The following is a 21,977-nucleotide window of genomic DNA, read 5'->3' on the forward strand; positions in this document are numbered from 1 at the left end:
TCCCGACTGCATACTTGTATCAAATTTGGGCAAAGAAAGTACCCTGTCTGTTGTGCTTTTGAAAACACACATTTGTGTAGCACACACACAATTTCTAATGGGTGTTTTCATTGTCTGCATTGATGTCGTGTGAAAGTCTGAAGGGTCAGATCTCACTAATTAGTAGTGAATTCACCAGTTAAGTTCTTACCTTGAATCTTGGAACTCTTATAAGGAATATTGAATTGGTTTTGAAAGGTGATTTAAAGGAAGAAATGATTAGATAGTAATGGATAAGGTGGAGAAATGCTTAGGACCAAATACCTGAGCTGGTATAAGATGGCATCACCAACTCAACGGACATGAATTTGAGCAAACTCCAGGAGATAGTGGTGGACAGAGGAGCCTGGCGTGCTGCAGTCCATGGGGGTCACAAAGAGTCAGACATGACTTAGCGAGTGAACGAGAACAACCTAAGCTGGACATAAGCAGGACATCAGAATGAATAGGAAAATATGCAAAACAAAACCAAAGCAAAACAAAAAACCCGTAACCACTAACAACAACAACAAAATCCCTCCAAGACATTATTTCAATTTAGGGAAACTATTGCTTTCCATCTGTTTGATATAAAACACATTCAAGCGGTTCCTTGGTTGTACGCCAGTGCTTTTCACAGTTGGATTTGCATAAAATCACCTGGAGGTTTGTTAAAGCGCAGATTCTAGATCTAGGGTGGCAGGCTTTCCCACGAGCTCCAGGTGACGATGATGTTGCTGGTCCGTGGACCAGGCCTTGAGGACTGAGGCGGAGGCTCAGCCCCGCCCCCTGTGCCCGAGCGCAGCCTGCATCTCCTAGCTGCTCTCTGTTCATCCTCACCTTCTCCTTCAGTCTCCACTTCCAGGTATTTCTGCTCTTTCATTTGGGTTGTCAGGCGTTTACCAGGCTGTCTCACATTTAGGCTCTTTCGAACTAGGAAAATTTTTAAAAATGATGTGTTGTGTTTTTTTTTTAAATTTTATTTATTTTGGGTCTTTGGTGCTGAATGTGGGCTTTAGTTGCAGTGAACTGGCTTCTCATTGTGGAGGTTTCTCTTGTTGGCTCTGGGACACACGGGCTTCAGTAGTGGTGGCACTTGGGCTTAATTGCTTCAAGGGCTGTGGGATCTTCCCGGACCAGGGATCGAACTCCTGTCTCCTGCATTGGCAGGTGGATTCTTAACAACTGGAACACCAGGAAAGCCTCCCTTAAGCGTTTTTTAAATGCCCTGATTGTGTATCAGAGAGCTTTAGGGATAGACCTCACCGTATCCAGACTTCGACGGTTTCAGCTGGCAGAACAGTGCTTTCTATGATTCTAAAGAGAGAAGCTGGTTGTGTGTGGGGTTTTGGGGGGCAGCTATTTGCTCTGCCCTGGAAGGAAGGCATTGTAAGCTCTCCCAGGCTCTTGTAGGTGTCAGTCAACTAATACCTGAGCCCTGTCCTGGGATTAACTCTTGACTTTGGTGAAATAACTTAATGCAAATGTTAAGAATTTGCTTTCCTAATATAAAAATCTACCCTTCTGAGGGAGCAGGGAAGGTATAAGTTTACAAAAGATTCCTCCACCTAGTACTAAGCCTTACCAGCCTCAAGTATCTTTAATTCAACCTTGATTAAAATCGAGACCAACCACCACACAGACTTCTGTAGCAGGAACTTTAAGAGGCTCCAGGTGCTTCTGAGAACACAGAGCCCTGAATCAACAGATTGCCTTTATTAGAAGGATAAGGTAGATGGAACAGTGACATGTGAGCTGTCCTTTATTTTAGATCAAATCTGTTTATTTTGTGCCTTGTCATCATAAATTTGAGATTCTAAGCTTTTACTAAGTAAACGAGTAATAATGAAGGATTCAATACCTCCAAAGACTACTGACTTTCCAGGACTATGACTATTTGTCACAGAAAACTATGTTTGTTAAAATGTTACTGTAGAAAACTGTTTATAAATTTTATTTGTTGTAGCAGATTGATTTATGCCCCAACCTTCAGATGACAATCATCCCCCTCCCTGTTTAATTTATCCAGTTTAAACTGCTTTGCAAACTGCCTCAGAAACAGGAAAAGCAGTGAAAAGCATTCATCAGCACAAAAAGGTTACTATTTAAGTAAAATGAATGAACAGTGCCAACAATGAACTTTAAAACACAAGTCAGGATCTCAGTTTTTTTCACGACACCAACCTTCAGCTTGTGAAGAAGTGTTGCTGACTCCTTCGTAGCCCTGTAAGTCTGATCTGTGAAACAGATATTTTTAAAGTTAATTTTATTATTTTTCTTTTTGGCTGCACTGGGTCTTTGCTGCTGCTCTCGGACTTTCTCTCTTTACGGCAAGTGGATGCTTCTCTCTGTTTGTGGTGTACAGACTTCTCACTGCGGTGGCTTCTATTGTTGCAGAGCATGGGCTCTAGGGCACACGGGCTTCAGTAGTTGCAGCACGTGGGCTCAGTAGTTCCAGTTCCCAGAATCTAGAGCACAGGCTCAATAGCTGTGGCAAACGGGCTTAGTTGCTCTGTGGCTTGTGGGATCTTCCCAGACCAGGGATCTGCTGCATAGGCAGGTGGATTCTTAACCACTGGACCACCAGGGAAGTCCTGATGTGTGTTAACAAGTTACCCAGGAACTTGGCAGTTTGAGGTAACTAAGTTACATTATCTCCCATGTCCCATCAGAAATCTGGGTGCAACCTAGCCATGTCCTTCTGCTGCAGGGTCTCATGAGGTCTCTGTCAAGTGTCACCTGGGGCATGGTCTCATCCAAAAGCTCGCCCAGGGTGAATCCTCTTCCAGGTGCACCCACATGCCCGTGGCAGGCTTCAGTTCCTTTCAGGTTGCTGCACAGGGAGGCCTCGGGTCTTCACGGGGTGTTGGCCAGAGACCTGCCTCAGTTCCTCGCCTCATTTGGGCTACTCATCATGGGAGCCTTTTCCCTTCCAGACATGTGCTCCAAGAGAGAGTGAGGGAGAGCAAGCAAGATGGAAGTTGGGGTCTTTAGTTTTGTTTTCGCTTAATCTCTCTCCTTTTCAGAACCACTGCCTTGAGGTGTGAAGACATGTGAAAAGCTGTACATATTTAGTGTGTCCAACCCAGAGTTGGGGGATAACTTTACACCTGTGAAACCATCACTCCCATAGACATCTATCATAAGCGTGCATCTCCTCCTGAAGTTTCTTCCTGCCCACTTTATTTTGTAGTTTTTGTTGTTGTGTGTGTGTGATGATAACACTTAAGATCTACCTTCTTAGCAAATTTTAAGTCTCCAATACAATATTGTTAACTGTAGACACCATCCTGTATAGAAGATAGAACTTATTTATCTTGCATAACTGAAACTTTGTTGTTGTTTGGTCACTAAGTCATGTCCGTGTCTTTGCGACCCCATAACTGCAGCACGCCAGGCTTCCCTGTCCTTCACTATCTGCCAGAGTTTGCTCAAACCCATGTCCATTGAGGCAGAGATGCTGTCCAACCATCTCATCCTCTGCTGCCCCCTTCTGTTGTCTTCAGTCTTTCCCAGCATCAGGGTCTTTTCCAGTGAATCAGCTCTTTGCATCAGGTGGCCAAAGTATTGGAGCTTATCACCTCCCTGTTTTCCTCACCCCCACCCCCAGCCCCTGGAAACCACCATTCTACTCTCTGCTTCTATGAATTTGACTGTTGTGGATTTCACATACAAGTGAGATCATGCAGTATTCGTCTTTCTGTGTCTGGCTTCTTGCATTTAGCTTAGTGTCCTCCAGGTCCATCTATATTGTCCCAAATGGCAGGATTTCCTTTTTTAGGGCTGAATAATAGTCCCGTGTGTGTAAATGCCACATTTTCTTTGTCCATTTGTCCATCGAGGAGCATTTAGGTTGTTTTCATAGCATACCCCAGGATATGCATACAGTCTCTGAGGGCTCATCCCATAACTGTATTCTGCTTATTAGAGGCAAGTTGCTAAGCAGGTCTAGATCCAGCCCACAGTCAAGGGGAGGAGATCGCACAGGATGTGACTATCAGGACTCAGGGGTCTTTGGAAGCATTCTGGATTCATTCTGCCATGAGTAGTAAGGGCTCGATGAATGTAAGTCAAATTTCTGGCAGTGCTGAGCTGCTGTCCTTGGCAATGGGATGCACATAACAGGGTTCCATAGTCCTTGTTCAGACTGAGTTCAGGTCAAGCTGTGATTTGCCTGAACAGCTAGGCTTCTGAGCTGTAAGTCAGGAACCGGCAGATTAACACATACATACTATTTGTTCTGGCAAGTATGTATAGGTAGTTTTGTTTGTTTACATGCTTGTCTTCTTGAGCTCTGGAAAAGGAGGGAGAAAAGGAAGGTAGACCTAAAGCCTGAGATCTACTCTGAGATGATAGTAAGCTAGGCATGGTGGGTGGGAGGGTGACCGTGGAATATTAAAAGCTTGTGTGCAACATCTGGATCTCAGCTTAAATGACACTACCTCTCTGTGCAGCCAGTTTAAATTAGCCATTGTGTGCTGTGCTAAGTCGATTCAGTCATGTCCAACTCTTTGCAACCCTGTAGGCTGTAGCCCACCAGGCTCCTCTGTCCATGGGATTTCCCAGGCAAGAATACTGGAGTGGGTTGCCATGCCCTCCCCTGGGTTATTCCCAACCCAGGGATCAAACTCTTATCTCTTACATCTCCTGCATTGGCGGGTGGATTCTTTTCCACTTGCGCCCCCTTTCCGGTTAATCCTCTGCAGAGCCCTTCGCACCCTCCGGCTACCCTCTCTGTGTGTGTCCTTACTTGCTGTCTCTCCTCATGAGAACTAAGCTCAAGAGAGCTGGGACCTCACCTGTCTTGGTCCTCTCGTGTGCTGTCAGCATGTCACACAGGGCCTGGCAAACAGTGGGCTTTCAGTAAATATCGAGTAAACGAATGAGATGAACACAGAGATGTGAAATGATTCCAGGGGGCTTTCTGGAAATTCTAGTATCCTCTTGACTTCCAGAGACAATGCCGTTTATGCAGCTCACCTGCAAAATACAGTCATTTGTTCAAAAGAAGAAGACAGCCTTAAGGTCACAGGGTAGTTCTGTCCCTGCAGCTGATGGCTGACAGCCATCAGGCAAGTCATGTCACCTCTCTGGGCCAAGGATAAAATCTGGGCTGGTGAGTGAGTGAATGTGTTCAGGCTGCTCTGTCCCCAGAGCCCATTTGGGCAGAGGAGGCTGCGTGTTTTCAACATTGGTCTGCCACGTGTGATTTTGTTTGAAGGAAGGATTCTGTGGCCAAAGAGAAGTTTGAAACCACAGTTTGAAACCTCTGTGCCCACTGATGGGCATTCCAGCTCTGCAAACGCAGACATTGCTGGCAGACTAGGGTAGAGACCTGTGGCCCCCACGGCTTTGGCAAAACCAGTAGGCAGGGCAGTCTGATCACTTACCTTCAGGTGATATAAGTGCTTTCCAAGAACATAAAGATTTAAAGATTCTGGTTCCCCCACCCTGACCCACAGCCTCACCCCTCACCTATGCCCACATCATGCTGCCTTGGAAATGTTAGCATCTTTTTTTTTTCCCCCACATTGACTAAGATTTCGTTTCTGGTGCTGCCTTTCCAACCAGATAGCCAGAGCTTCTGAACTCCAAGTTTTGTAATTAAATTTCTGTCACATCCCCTGAAACGGCACAAATTGTGCCATTAAGCCTGGCATAAAAGATTTGACAACACTTCACCTAGTCATTTAAACATAATACTTCTGGCAACTTTCAATTTGCGTATTTTAAATTCTAATTAAAAAACTATTGAACATTAATATGCTCTATACAGCATGCCGTGATACCTCCATGCTTCATCTTGGCCATCTAATTTTTAAAGAAACAGCTTGGTTGCGTGACTGTTAACAGCCAACGTGGTTTTTTTTTTTTTTCCTTCCCGGCCTTTGGGAATCACCAGGTCCCAGGCATAATTAGTATAAATCAAAATCCTCTAGCCGATGACAAGAAAATGGTATGTTTGAACAGAAGCTTATTAAAATGACCTACTTAATTTAAGAAAAACATTGTATCCACTCGCACGATAATCTGGATGCTTTCCCTGACAGATTTTATAATATTTCTTCTCTCCTTTTCTTTTTTTTTTTCTTTTTAAGAAAAGGAAAGGGAATGGAAAGGCCCGTTCTACTTCATCCAAGGTGCAGACCCCCAGTTTGGACTGATGAAGGCCTGGGCCACTGGGGACTGTGACAGCGGTGGTGATGAGTGGGAACAGGAGATCCATCTGGCTGAGCAAGCAGTCCAGGCCATCAACAAACTGAGCCCCAAGCCCAAATTCTTCGTTCTGTGTGGGGACCTCGTCCACGCCATGCCAGGTAAGACTCTGGTGGTCACTGTGATATTGTCTCCTTCCCTAGTCAGAAAAAAAAAAAAGATCTCTCTTAAAAGACATTTCGGCTCAGTAACGGCTCATTCCTTTCTCTTCACAATGGTTGCAGGATCATCAAACATCAGAAAATACACACTCATTTTAGTTTTAGAATATGGCAAGGTAATATTCACAGTACTGCACAGTAATAAGGCAGAGCCACGGTTCTGATTATCTGTGCTTCCTATGAAAAATGGAACAGATTTCCACGTGTCACCTTTCTTCACGTACAGGGGATAAACTTGAATTGCTTTCAGATCCCACATCCATAAACATAATCTTCTCCTTTTGTTTCCCCCCTTCTTATGCTTTTATTTCTCCTGTCTTTGTTCGTGCTTTTTCGGTTTCAAATGACAAGCTAACTTGAACTGGCTTTTTTTTTTTTTTTAAGTGTGTGTTACTTTGCACGTGTGCTAAGTTGCTTCACTTGTGTCAGACTCTGTGACGCTATAGACTGGAGCCTACCAGGCTCCTCTGTCCATGGGATTCTCCAGGCAAGAATTCTGGAGTGGGTTGCCCCGCCCTTCTCCAGGGTATTGTTATTTTCTGGTACTGTAACGTCCGGGGCAAATTTGGGCTTCAGGAATGGCTGGATCCAGGGGCTCAGAAGTTGCTATCAGGACTCCATCTCTTCCTTGCTCAGCCCTGCTTTCCTCTGAGTTGAATTCATTCTCCTGCAGGCACTCTCTAGGTAGTAGTTCCTGGGAGCTCTAGGTTTATGTCCTTCTAACTGAAACCACAACAGAAAGAAAGTGCCTTGTTCTTGATGGCCCAGTCAAAGTTCCAGACCAATGTCCATCCAGCTCACACAGCCCCATGAAGCCAGGATGTGGGAGCAGCTCCATGGCAGCCAAGCAGTCAGAAGAACAGGATGGTTCCCCTCAAGAAAAGTGAGATACTAGGAATGTGAACATAATAGATGCCTTCTAGAACTGTCCTCCTTTTTAAATTTCCCTTTCCTACTCTGACATCTTTCTCTCCAGGCAAGGATAAAACCCAGTGAGCAAGTATAAATAAGCAAGCGGAAACCACCCCTGCTCATCTGGGAGGCAGAGGAGGCACCTCTGATCACTCTCATCTTTGTCCTGGTCTCTGCTTACTGAGCAGAGTTGACCCAAAGACCACTGCAAAAAATGCTGCAGCTGCTGTGGGTGTTTGTTTTTGGCTAATGTTACCTTGTAAACTCAGACTCTTTGAGTCTTGCTATGATTTATTTATTTATTATTATTATTTTCTTTTTGGTCATACCATGCAGCATGTGGGATCTTATTTCCCTGACCAGGGATTAAACTTGTACCACCTGCAGTGAAAGTGCAGAGTCTTAACCACTGGACCCCCAGGGAAGTCCCCAAGTCCTGCTGTGATGTCTAGCACCTTTAGAAGCCGAGGTCATCTGTAGCAAGCCCGGGTGCGTTCATTCCTCCCCACCAGGGCTCTCTTGTCCGGCAGCCCACCTATCCAGAGCAATCCAGGGTGAACGTGTGAGGCTGGAAGAGAGGCTGCCCAGAACCACTCTCCCTGAAGTCCAGGAAGTACGGCCAGCAGGGAGAACCCTCAGACCTTCCCACATTCTCCATCGGCTCATGTTTTACATAAAGTCACGATTGTGGACATACTTGCGTCCTTGACTCCCCCTGGAAAACCCAGTGATGTCATCCCTGGAGAAGCAGCCTGTCCTGCTCTTTGTTGTTGTTGTTTAGTTGCTAAGTTGTGTCCAACTCTTTGCAACCCCATGAACTGTAGTGCACCAGACTCCTCTGTCCTCCACTATCTCCTGGAGCTTGCTCAAACTCATGTCCATTGAGTTGGTGGTGCTATCTTACCGTCTCATACTCTGTTGCCCCCTTCTCCTGTTGCCTTCGATCTTTCCCAGCATCACGGTCTTTTCCAGTGAGTCAGCTCTTCACATCCAGTGGCCAAAGGATTGGAAAAGCTTCAGCTTCAGCATCAGTCCTGCCAATGAATATTCAGGATTGATTTCCTTTAGGATTGACTGGTTTGATCTCCTTGCAGTCCAAGGGACTCTCAAGAGTCTTCTCCAACACCCCAGTTCAAAAGCATCTATTCTTCAGTGCTCAGCCTTCCTTATGATCCAACTCTCACATCCATACATGACTACTGAAAAAACCATAGCTTTGACCATACAGACCTCTGTCAAGAGTGATGTCTCTGCTTTTTAATATGCTGTCTAGGTTTGTCATAGCTTTCCTTCTAAGGAGCAAGCGTCTTTTAATTTCATGGCTACAGTCACTGGATGGAAAAGGGGGAAGATAAGACACTGGACCAGGGCCTGCACTAGGGCTCTGGTGGCCCAGATGCTAGCTCCACATCTGCCCCTGATGCACTGGGGACACTTGGCCAGACCCCTTACCTTATTATTTTTAAACCTTATTTTACTTGTTATTTTTGGCTGCGGTGGGTCTTCGTTGCTGCACGCGGGCTTTCTCTAGTTACACTGAGTGGATGCTGATCTCTAGTTATAGTGTGCAGGCTTGTCTTTTCAGAAGAGCATGAGCTCTAGGCACACAGGCTTGGTAGTTGTAGCACATGGGCTTTGTTGTCCTGAGGCATGTGGGATCTTCCCAGACCAGGGATCAAATCTGTGTGCCTTGTGTTGGCAGGAAGATTCTTAACCACTGGACCACCAGGGAAGTCCCCTGCTCACCTCCTTAGAGCCTCAGTTTCTGAGTCCAGAACTCATTGATGGCAGTTAGAATCTAAAACCTCAACAGTCTGGGGCAACCCAGCACAAGGCAGAGACTCCATACCTCCGTGCATGCGAGCATCTCAGCAGCTTGGTAGAAACACATTCTCAGGATGGTGCTGAGTTTTGTAGAGAGGTAAAACTCTCAGCTGCCAATGAACTTGACCACCCTTGGTGACTCTTGGCCGAGGGTTCCCCTGTGCTGAGATCGTACAGGTCCAAAGTGACCACAGAGCACCCCAGTTTCAAAAGGAATTAAGAAATCACAGCAGGACTCAAGAGTCTTAGTTCACAAGGTAAATGCCACTTCCAGATGGTCTGATTTGCAGTCAGCTGGTTTCTTTGGACCTGTTTGGCCCGATATATAGTGTAGCATCAGCTTGAGCTCTCAGTCCGGACCACACAGTGAGCCAGCTTCTGCTTTTATTGGACACTTGAAACAGATTCCAAATTTACTGCTTTTCTGTCCAGTGTTTTTTTTTCCTTTGAAAATAGAATATTATGAGACTCACTGGGATTATATAACATGTTCTTGTGGATGTTTACTGACTTTTCTGAATTATGTTAATGTATTCAGTCTTTTCAAAATAAGGTTTAAAATAAAAGCATTCTATGTGATTATGTTGCTTCTTAAATAAAGTATACTGAACATAAGTAAATGTAAAGATAGGATTTTTATGGTCAACCCTACCAGTTGGTCAGAAGACCTCGAAAATGTAAACTGGCAAACTTTTGAGAACTGGTTTTATATTCAATGTGACCCGAGGAGAATTTGTGTCTGTTTTGAAGATTTGGACTATTCTGTGGAATTGTAACTGAGCCAGTGAAAGGACTGTAACTGTTCTGAATATTGTGGTCTGAGGCTTAAACAGAACATTTTGAAACTCATTACCATTTTTTTGCATTTAATTGCATTTTTAATATGCAGTTGGTGGCTTCCCCTTCATTTAGCTCGTACACAGGGGCAGACACTAGAAAAGTAATTATTTGCTTTGACCGCTTAGCACCATTGTTAATTATCAAATGCATATATTAATAGACAAATAAAATCAGAGAACATACTTTTAATTCTACCATAAATATTTTCTTGGGCCAAGTAGTTTTAAGTTCAAGTCAGAGAAAAAAACTTTACAAGTAATGCTTTTTCTAATGGAAGTCCTAATATGTTTTTTTCATATCCATGGTAGTATCCATTCATCTGCACACATTTATTATCTGCAAACTAAGTGCCAGTTATACCACTAGACACTGTGGATGCAATAGTTAGAAATGAGAGGCCAGCCCTTCCAAGGAGCTTGGAGTCTAGCAAGGAAAGTGCAAAACCCAGGATGGTTAAGAGGTACTATTGGTGCCAAGACCTGCAGGAAAAAGCCTAAAAGAAATGCAGGACAAAGCCCATTTAGTTTTGAAACATGTTTTCATTCTGCTGTCATCTTTTAGGTTATCTTGGTATCTTTCTTATTTTATAAAGCTTCTCTGTGGGATAAACCACATTATAAATAGCAAATGAAGACCTGTACCAATATTGAGACCATTGATTTTTCAGTCCTTCACTCTTGAGCCCAGGGTGACTTTCTTTGGCCCTCCTGACGTGGAGGCATCGACCTGCTGATGCAGTCCCCGGGAGCCTTGTTAGGTTTCAGCAGTTACTGTGAGAAGCCGACAAATCGGGTTGTGATGATACCATTAGAGCACAGGAAGAGTCCCTCCAGCCTTTGGAACCTCTTGGTTATTAACACACGTGTCTGTCCCTGTTTGGTAACAAGGGCTCTAACCAAAGAAACAGGTAATGGGGAGGAATTCTTCCCTCAGTAGAGTCTCCTTGAAGAGTTCTTTGTTTACTGACCTTCACTGGGGCAGCTGTTACATGATATCTCTTCAGTTGATTCAGCCTCCGAAGTTCTCTGTTACATTTTTATGTAATGAGGCAAGCCTGTGTCGTTGTTGTTCAGTTGCTCAATCATGTCTGACTCTTTGCCACCCCATGGACTACAGCTCGCCAGGGTTCCCTGTCCTTCAGCTTCTCCCAGAGTTTGCTCAAACACGTGTCCATTGAGTCAGTGATGCCATCCAACCATCTCGTCCTCTGTCTTCCCCTTCTCCTCCTGCTTTCAGTCTTTCTCAGCATCAGGGTGTTTTCTAATGAGTTGGCTCTTCACATCATGTGGCCGAAGTATTGAAGCTTTGGTTTCAGCATCAGTCCTACCAATGAATATTCAGGGTTGATTTCCTTTAGGATTGACTGGTTTGATCTCCTTGAAGTCCAGGTGACTCCCAAGAGTCTTCTCCAATACAATTCAAAAGCATCAATTCTTCGGTGCTCAGGTTTCTTTAAGGTCCAACTCTCACATCCATACGTGACTACTGGAAAAACCATTGCTTTGCCTATGTAGACTTTTGCTGGAAAAGTCATGTCTCTGCTTTTTGATACACTGTCTAGGTTTATCATAGCTTTTCTTCCAAGGAGCAAGTGTCTTTTAATTTTATGGCTGCAGTCACCATCTGCGGTGATTTTGGAGCCCAAGAAAATAAAGTCTGTCACTGTTTTCATTGTTTCGCCATCTATTTGCCATGAAGTGTTGGACTGGATGCCATGATCTCCATTTTTTTAAGTTAATTTATTTTAATTGGAGGCTAATTACTTTATAATATTGTAGTGGGTTTTGCCATACATTGACATGAATCAGCCATAGGGGTGCATGAACACCTTTAAGGTGGCCTGGGCTAAGCCATGTTCGGTAGATCAGGTGTATTAACTACATTTTCAACTTATGATGGTTTATTGGGATGTAACCCCATCATGAGTCGAGGAAGACATGATCTCCATTTTTTGAATGTTGAGTTTTAAGCCAGCTTTTTCACTGTTGTCTTTCAACCTGCATTAGCATTAGTTTAATAAGTGCTGTGCTAGTTTCCTAGGTGGCTCAGTAGTTAAGAATTCACCTGCCAATGCAGGAGACCCAGGTTTGAGACCCAGGTTTGATCCCTGGGTTGAGAAGATTCCCTGGAGAAGGAAACGGCAATCCACTTCAGTATTCTTGCCTGGGAAATACCATGGACAGAGGAGCCTGGAGGCTACAGTCCATGGGGTCACAAAGAGTCAGATATGACTGAGCACACAGAGCACAGTCTGCCTGGCATTGCTATTTTAGAGTTTGAAAAACTAGATTTTGGGACTTCCCTGGCAGTCCAGTGTTTAGGGCTCTGCTCTTCCAATGCAGGGGGCACTGATTCCGTCCCTGGTTGAGGAAGTAGGATTCTACGGGTCACATAGCCAAAAAAAAAAAAAAAAAAACCCAAACAAACAAAAAACAACTCTAGGTTTCAATTCAGCTCTTGCCCAAAACATTTTGTATAAGAACATGTGAACTTGCAGTGTTGATCTTTCGGAATTTATAGATAAAGCAACCTTTCATCACTAGAAGCAGAAGGCTCTTCCTTCCCTCCCGTTTAATGTCATCTCCCAGATTCACCTCTGCACACCCATTGCACAATGGCCACATTTTATTTTCAAAGTTAAAAGTGTTCCCAGGCAACTTATATTTGAAGTTGGGGGACCATTCCTGTTGGGACTAGAGTGACTGAATATGAAAATGAAATTGAATTTGGAAATGATTCTGACAAATTGAAAGAGAGGGTCCATGCACAAAGATGATGTTTGCTACAGGTAACTGCAGGATAATCTACTTAGGTGGAAAAGTCTTCACTTCAAGGTAGAGAAGACTGGGTTTCTGTAGATACGGCTGTGAAAGGCTGGGGAGTAATGGGACCAGCGGTGTGGTGATTAGGAGTGGGAGACACTGTGCGAGTGGGCAGCAGAACTGCTGACACGTAGAATTGTGGTTTCCCACGAGATCTGGAAGATTCTATTTCATCTGGTTTGGTAGCCCCTCACCTTAATTTAGGGGCTTCCCTAGTGGTTCAGGTGGTAAAGAATCCACCTGCAATGCAGGAGACCCAGGTTCGATCCCTGGGTTGGGAAGATCCCCTGGAGAAGGGAATGGCAGCCCACTCCAGTATTCTTGCCTGGAGAATTCCATGGACAGAGGAGCCTGGTGGGCTACAGTCCATGAGGTCACAAAGAGTCAGACATGACTGAGCAGCTAATATACACCCACACACAGACACACAGACACACAGACACACACACACATCCCTCTTAAATTAGATATGTAGGGCTGGGCCGAGGTCCAGATACAAGTAGCCTTGGCCAAATGACCATCAAGATTCCTTCCCCACTGCAGATCTCTAATTCTGTGATGAATGGGTGGAACTGGGAAATACAGCAAGATGGAATGCTTTGGCGTGCTGGGCATCAGGCAAAGAATAAGCCATTTGTCCTCTGGTTGTTCACACGGTCCAGGAAGGCTGGTGCTTCTTTTCCCCCAGCTGGGCAGGTGCAAACGTGTGAATGTAATTCTGGTACAAGACAGACTGTGATAAGTAAAGCCTTGGAGGCACACTTTGGAAAACCAAAGCCAGGATTAAGGCTGTGGCCGGGAAAAGGCTTTATCGCCTCCTTCCAACCTCTACAGTTCACCTTCCCTCAAGCCGAATTCTCTGTTCCTAAAGGGCAGCAGAGGTGTGTATGCACTGGTGTGTATTTTTATTTAACAGGTCAAGTGAATCACTGTATGTTTCCCAGAGTCCTTAGCAAGTGGCTGGCACATGGTAGGTACTGGGTACCAGTTTTTGGATTAGATAAGTAATCATTTCACTTATTTAACACATCTCTGTTGAACGCTTGCTCAGAACCAGGCACTGTTTTGGATGCCTGTGCTACAACAGTGAATAAAACAGACAAAAGCCTGTGCTTGACCTAGAAATAAGGAATAGGGACACATGGAAATATGAAGTTTTTATTATTTTTGATCATTCTCATCTTTTGTAGGATTGAAACTCAGGTAGCTGTGAATGTTTTATTGTTATTTTATTAGATTTTTAAATTACACAAGTAATATGGGGCTTCCCAGGTGGCGTAGTGGTAAAGAATCTGCCTGCCAGCGCAGGAACTGCAGGAGACGTGGGTTCAATCCCTGGGTCGGGAGGATCCCCTGGAGTAGGAAATGGCAACCCATTCTGGTATTCTTGTCTGAAAAATTCCATGGACAGAGGAGCCTGGCGGGCTATGGTCCATGAGGTCACAGAGTCGGACACAACTGAGTGACTGATGACACACAAACAATATGTGAATATATTCTTTCTGTAAAGATTTAAAATCTATAATGTATCTGTGAGTACAGTAAACTGTGTAACCCCCAATTTATCCATCCATTGGGGTCAACATAGTTGAAAGTATGTATGTTTTTGAACAACCTGGTCTTATATAAATGTCAGCATTCTGTACACACTGTTCAGTGCCTTGCTTTCTCCCCTTGCATCCACCAGGAAAATCCTTTTACGTTGATACACAGAGGCTTATGTCAGGCTTTTAATAACTGCATTGCATTCCATGCAATTCCATTGCATTCCTCTCTCCTCTCAATTCTCCTCTGGAGTGATCGTCTTAACCGTGCTGCCAGCAGAGGTTCTTCTTGTGTGCTCAGGTCAGCTGTTCTTTAGGCTTGAAGTCAAAACGGGTCGGCTTGTTTGAGACCTGCCCCAGCACTTGCAGTGTGTGAACACCGGGCAGTTGGTTCTGCAATTCCCGGGAGGACCCCTTTCAGGGATTAGCCACACTTTCTTCTGTAGCATCTCTTCTGTGCAACATCATCTCTGCCCGTACTGCCTACCACACCCTTGATACTCAGAAAGTTTCCACTGGATGGAAGCCCTTTTGTTCCTCTTACAGTAGGATTTTTTCCTGTTGTTGTTTTTTAAAAGAAGCTCAGTTAACTCAAGGAGAAGGCAGTGGCGACCCACTCCAGTGCTCTTGCCTGGAAAATCCCTTGGACGGAGGAGCCTGGTAGGCTGCAGTCCATGGGGTCTCGAAGAGTTGGACACGACTGAGCGACTTCACTTTCACTTTTCACTTTCATGCATTGGAGAAGGAAATAGCAACCCACTCCAGTGTTCTTGCCTGGAGAATCCCAGGGATGGAGGAGCCTGGTAGGCTGCTGTCTACGGGGTCGCACAGAGTCGGGCACGACTGAAGTGACTTAGCAGCAGCAGCAGCAGTTAACTCACGTTTAGTTCCTCGGCTGCATAATTAGCCTTGCGTTGTTATTTTTATGTGCCTATACCAGGCTCTAAGAAATGCCATGATTTAAAGGCAGGTTACCACACGACTTAATAGAAACATTACAGGGGGTTCTGTTTTGGATGCAGGAAAGTGATGCGTCTTGGTGGAAATCCACCAGGCCCTGGGCTGGGCCCAGCTGCCGACTTCAGCTCTTCTGGTAGGTTGTATGCAGGCTGAACATTTTACGATGGCGACCTGGAGCAGTCAGCCAGCCCAGGACTCCCGGGATCCTTCATGTCCATTATAAGTGCTGCTGAAAAATCCAGGCAATGCTTTCCTTCTGCTGGAGCTCATTGAAAGTGGTTTGAGCTAATGGACCTAATATTACTCATTAGCAAGCTGAGAGCATCACTTGCAAAGTTGTTTCTGATGCTGTGTGTGGTCTGAAGCAGCGTGATTGTCCTCCTTCCCCCGCCAGGGTCTGCCCCGGGGCCTCATGGCAGAGGCACTGTGCCTGCTGGCAGAGTCAGGACATCTCAGCCTGTGCTGTGCCCAGACCTCTTTGGCAGCTTGGTGAAGCCTCTGGATCACCTCTCACGATAGTGTTCTAAGTGCAAAGAATAGAATGCATGAGATTTCACAGAAACCAATTATCTTGAAATACAGTCATCAAAATATTTTAAAATTTATTTGCTAGAGAAATACATGCCTCTTTGTTGATCTGTTATTACAGAACACAGTGTAAATAGCAAGGTTAATAACTACCATACTTTCAAAGTGGTGCTAACTTAAGCAGCGTTCGAGGTATTGTTAACAACTGTAATGGGATGTGAAAAGCCCTTATGATTTCTGTTGGTTTCAGAGTCACAGGAGCATGAATACCTCTGTGGTTTTCTGCCTGACGTCATGGTAGGAGGAAATGCTGAATTTCGGTTAGAGGTCTGTGGAAATGTATTTTTTTTTTCCCATGTAGATGCACAGACCCCTGTGGACCCCAGATTGAGGCCTTATCCATGTATACTTGTGGACACACTCTTGTCTGACTAGTCGTATAATTGACCAAAGTATAAACTCAATAGCAGAAACTGTACCTTTAATTAAAGGCTACAACACTTCTTAATTGTAGCTAGGAAAATGTGAACATTTGATTAGTCCTTGAAATGAAATGAGCTGAATAACAGGAGCTAGTTAACAGTCGTCTTTTGATTAAGGGGGAAAAAAAATAAAACCCTTTCATATGCTTTCTCTCCAGTGTTTGGATCAAAAACTGAAACTGAGAGAGTCTTGTCTTACTTGCTTGTTTGTTCCAGGAAGCATTTGAGAAGGCTTAAAGCAGACAGAAACAGACAACAGGAAAATATAAGTAAGGAACAACCAATCAGGACCAGAGAAAATATAAGTTCACATAGGAAGTCAGGGCTGGAGGGAGGGAGGCAGGTCCTCAGGGCTGTTGTGGTCGATGAGACGGAGGGCTAGCCAGACAGAGGGGCTTCCCAGGTGGCTCAGTGGTAAAGAACCTGCCTGCCAATGTGGGAGAAGTGGGTTTGATCGCTGGAAGATCTCAGGAAGATCCCCTGGAGAAGGGAATGGCATCCCACTGCAGGATTCCTGCCTGGGAAATCCCATAGACAGAGGAGCCTGGCGGGCTATAGTTCTTGGGGTCGCAAAGAGTCGGAAGCAACTGATGCAAGCACACACGTAGCCAGGCAGAAAAGAAACTGTTATGAAAGAAACAAAGTCATACCTGTGTCTAAGAGGATCACAGCTTTTTCTGGAACGTCTTAGATTGATTTTATTTTTTTTAATTTTTATTTATTTATTTTCCTGTTTGGCTGCGCTGCATGGCATGTGGAATCTTAGTTCCCCAACCACAGATCGAACTCACACACTCTGCAGTGGAAGCGCAGAGTCTTAACCACTGGATTGCCAGGGAAGTCCCTTGGGAAATCTTGGATTTAAAAGAAACTTTAATGAGGTTCCCTTCCGGGGCGCTAAGTAATATGATGTCCAGCAAGGGGACTTCTAGAAGTAAGAGTCATAACCTGGGTATGAGGTCCGTGAATAGGCTCATCTGACCAGCAAACCCATCACTCTGGGCAAAATCCAGTGTATTTGCACAGGTGCTTTGGAGACCAGAATGGGGAGATGATCTACAAAAAAAAAGCTTTTTTCCTCACGGGCTCTGTGACTCAACAGAGGAATAAGGAACCAAGGAGCAGAAATCACTTATGATCAGAGTACTCTCATTTTTGTCTGCCATCTCAGGACGCTTTCTCTTAGTTTTTAAATATACTGATTCAACCTCAGTGCCTGCTCCCAGAGCTAGAATGACTTACATTTCATGTCAGTACATTTAAAAGTGTTAGGCATTCTATCAGTTTCAGCTTCTTAAAGAAATTTCTCCTAGAGCCTTCTGTTTCCTGGCTGGTTGTTCTCTAAGCTTCACAGCTGTCATCTTGGGATTCCCACCCCTGTTCTAGGGACTGACTACCTCTCTTCCCGGGTGGCTCAGTGGTAAAGAATCCGCCTGCCAATGCAGGAGTTGTAAGAAACTCGGGTTCAGTCCCTGGGTTGGGGAGATGCCCTGGAGGAGGGAATGGCTTCCCTCTCCAGTATTCTAGCCTGGGAGAATCCCATGGACAGAAGAGCCTGGTGGGCTACAGTCCATAGCGTGACAAAGAGTCGGACACGACTGAGCAACTGAGCACAGCTCTCTCTCAGGTTCGACCCCTACTTCTTTCCTTTGTAGCAGACCGTGATTGTAGAGGCCTTCAGACCAAACACCCCTGGTAGTCTGCTCCGAGACACCAGGCCAGCCCTCGGAGCAGCCCAGGCCACTGAGCAGACCGGCTCCGGAGCCCACTTCCACCCTCCGCCCATCCTCGGGGGCTCCTGATGGCCAGCGGGTGCTCCCGGAGCGTACAGAGCCCTGGCACACCGATGCAGCGTAGACAGAACCAGCCCCTTTCTGGCTTGTGCTTAGCCGATTGGAATGGTTAATCTTTCCTTTTATTGTTTTTGCCCTAAACACTCATTTTCTGGAATTGGGACATTTCATCTCCGTAATGGGCCTGTTATCTCCAAGTAAATGAAATATGAAAAAAGCGTGATGCTGAAGGAGTTGAGGTCCCAGGTAATTGGTCAAGTGATCAGAATGTGAAATGAAGAAAATAACGAGAGGTTGGGAAAGGGAGCATGTTTCAGTGCTGAAACCACTGCAGATGCGTGTTTCATAACCCCCAGAATCTGGAGACTCGTCTGCAGGTTTGGAATTCTACATATTGCTCCCCATATATTTGAGTTGTATAAAAAAAAAAATTACTGCTCCTTTCTTTGTGTATTATTTGGGTGAAATCCTGCTGTCCTAATCCATAAATACTTTTGTGAAGAGATTTTGTATTGATCTGTAAGGTAACAGCTTGAGAAATTTCACTTGGATAATATACTTTCCTTAATCTGTTTTTTTTCTTTGCCCAAAGTACATCAAAGTATATTTTATATCATACCAAAGTCTCCTATTGTGTCAAACAGTTTTTTAGTTGTATCCTAAGTTGGTTCATGGGCTTTCCTCTGTGGCTCAGTGGTAAAGAACCCACCTGCAATGTGGGAGATTTGCTTTCGATCCCTGGAGAAGGAAATGGCAACCCACTCCAGTATTCTTGCCTGTGAAATCCCTTGGATGGCAGAGCCTGGTGCACTGCAGTCCATGGGGTCGCAATGAGTTGAACGTGACTTAGCGACTAAACAGCAACAATAAGTTGATTCATAGTAATGATTCAACAGTGATTTGCCATAAATGTCTGGGAGCAGCCAATATAATAAGTTGTAGCTGTTAGATGCAGAGTTAAATGAATCTTGTCTAATATCATGTATAATTTAAAAACCGGTAGAACCTGATTAAACTTGATCAGCCAGCAATGTGCTGCAGAATCACCACGTGAGTAGTGTTTATGCTGACAAAGATTTAGATCAAACGAATTTACATACCTCAATTAATTAGGAAAAGATAATGGAGAAGATTTGAGATGGAAAGGATTATGGCACTATAAATTCTCTGGGACTAGATGAAAGCAAATGTTTTTAATTGAAGGAATAAATCATTTTCTTAAGCTCCACTCAAGGCTGCTTGAGTGGAGTCCCCGATCCTGGGGATTTCCAGCCAAGTGTCCTCCTGTTCCACCCATCACTGCTTGTGCCCTTGACTGTTGGCAGGTGAAGTCAGGTAATTCAGCCTTAATCCATTTACTTATTTGTTTGATCAATAATAGCAAGTAAGTGTGGAGGGTCTGCTTGTGTGCCAGCAGCAAGAAACAAACTGCTTAGCAAGAAACAAACTCCATGCCTGTCCTCAGGAAGCTTATAGTCAGGGAGAGAAGAAGGAAGTGAAAAGCTCTACAAATGAAATAAAACAGTAGACTTAGTGATTTAAGGCATGGGGATTCCAGTCATGGTGCCATGAGCAGATGCAGTCCTGATTGGGTAGGTTGAAGAAGGCTGCCTTAAAACCGGCATAGTATTGGATAGTCCCTGCCCTGCTCGTGGTTAAAAAAAACAAACAGTACTGAAAGGTTTTTGGTGGCTCAGTAATAAAGAACCTGCCTGCCAATGCAGGAGACATAAGAGACTCAGGTTCGATCCCTGGGTCAGGAAGATCCCCTGGAGGAGGGCATGGCCATCCACTCCAGTATTCTCGCCTGGAGAATCCCACCGACAGAGGAGCCTGGTGAGCTACAGTCCATAGGATTGCAGAGTCTGACACAACTGAAACGACATAGCACGCATGCATGCAAAAGGTTTTCGGGCGGGGGGGAACATCAGTGTTCCACCCCAACACTGACCTGCTTCTTAGTGGAAACCCACAGTTATTAATTTTTCGTGAAAAGTAACAGCAAGTTGTCAAGCTTATGTACACTTGCGTGTAGAGTGCTTTGTGCAGATGGAAGAAAAAAGCAGCACAGCATCTGTTGTCGTTTCTATTGTCTCCAATAGCATCGGCTTCAGACCTGTGTCTCTCTTTTCACCGGGCGAGATACCAGCATGTGTTTGAACTGTTCCCTGCTGGGGGGCATTTATGTTGAGCCCCGAGTCTTGCGGTGACCAGTGCACTTCTGTGTGCATGTGCAGCTGTTAAGGACATGGCTCTGAAGTCAGATTCCTCAGATTCACATGTGGGATCCCTTGTTTACTGACTGGGTAACCTTGGGCAATTTACTTCTCTCTCAGGGGCCAAGTTTCCTTACCTGTAAAATGCAGATAATAACGATACTGCTAAGGTAGGTGTCTCATAAAACTTTTAAGTGCTCAAAACACTGTCTGGCATTTAATACCATCGACTAACTAAAATTATTTCCACTGGTTATTTGTTTTTTTATAAAAGCTTTATTGAGATCTAATTCATATCATATAATTTACCCACTTAAAGTGTCTAATTCAATGACTTCTCATGTATCCCACCAAGTTGTGCAAACAACACCACCATCAATTTTAGAACATTTTCGTCAACCCCTAAAGAAGCCTCCTTTCGCACAGATTAACCATTCCTCTCCGCATCCCTCCCCCCTCATCCTTATCTCCAGCCCTAGGCAACCACTAATCTACTTTGTGTGTTTATGGATTTGTCTGTTTTGGCCATTTTGTGTAAATGAAATCATATAATGTGTGGTCTTTTGTAACTGGCTTCTTTCACGGAGCTTGATGTTTTCATGGTTTATCTGTATTGAAGCAGGTGTCAGTACTTCATTGGTTTTGGTTTTTTTTTTTCTCTCTCTCTCTTCAGCTGGCTTGTGTGATACAGCTTGTGGGATCTTAGTTCGCTGACCAGGGATCCAGGGATCGAACCCTTGCCCTCAGCAGTGAAAGTGAGGAGTACTAACCACTGGACCACCAGAGAGAATTCCCCATTCCTTTTTTTTGTGCTGGGCCTTCATTGCTAGGCTTCAGTTTTTCTTTAGTTGTGGCGAGCAGGGGCTCCTCTCTGGTTGCAGTGCTTGGGCCTTATTGCAGTGGCTTCTCTTGTTGTGGAGCACGGGCTCTTGGCACACATGCTCGGTAGTTGAGGCACAGGGGCTTAGTTTCCCCACAGCGCGTGAGATCTTAGTTCTCTGGCCAGGGATTGAACCTGTATCCCCCGCATTGGCAGGCAGGTTCTTAACCATTGGACCACCAGGGATGTCCCCCCCCCCCCCGCCCTATTATTTCTGATGCAATCACTTCAAAAAAAAAAACAGTCTTCCTTGATTTCTTCCTATCATTAGGTCAACTAAGTGACCCTCTGGAAATTGGGAAGAGCTCATTACTCTAAAGAGTAGGGCTCATGGTAGTACAGAGATGTAAGGTAGCTGTATTACGATGAAAGAATAGTGCTTTTATCCCTTTTTCCAGATGAACAAACGGTCAGGTCAGACAGCTTGCCCAGCTCTGCCTGCCGGGAGATGATCCTGGGGCTGAGCCCAGCTCAATAACTCAGAGCCTGGGCTCCTTTCACTGGACCCCCAAGGAGGAGTCACAGCTGTCCAAGGGCACATCCTTTATCTGCTGCCATCCTACAGGCCAGGGCTACGTGAGTCCAGGGAAGGAAGTGCTGGAGGGGGAGGACAGGAGTTCCCATCTCAAACTTAATGACCACCAGCCCCAGCTGTGCTTTTGGAGCTAAACCTACAAAATCTAAAATGGTCTGCCTCTGTATTCCAGATGCAGCATCTGTAGTAAGGGTGAGGCCACGTTTCTGTGATTGGAAACAGGGTGCTGTTTAGTCACAAATGAGG

General features: G+C 44.9%; 1 protein-coding gene across 2 annotated transcripts in view; it reads left to right on the forward strand.

Moving 5' to 3' along the window:
* Positions 1 to 21,977, forward strand: part of CPPED1 (calcineurin like phosphoesterase domain containing 1) — a 134,200-nt gene that overhangs the window by 20,378 nt on the left and 91,845 nt on the right. For both annotated transcript variants that reach the window (XM_081560359.1, XM_081560360.1), the window contains exon 2: positions 6,117 to 6,335. In XM_081560359.1, coding sequence (XP_081416485.1) covers positions 6,117 to 6,335 — 219 coding nt within the window. The remainder of the gene's footprint in view (positions 1 to 6,116; positions 6,336 to 21,977) is intronic.

This window comes from Giraffa tippelskirchi, chromosome 13 (assembly GCF_054371585.1).
Source record: "Giraffa tippelskirchi isolate mGirTip1 chromosome 13, T2T-mGirTip1v1.2.pri, whole genome shotgun sequence".
NCBI lineage: Eukaryota > Metazoa > Chordata > Mammalia > Artiodactyla > Giraffidae > Giraffa > Giraffa tippelskirchi.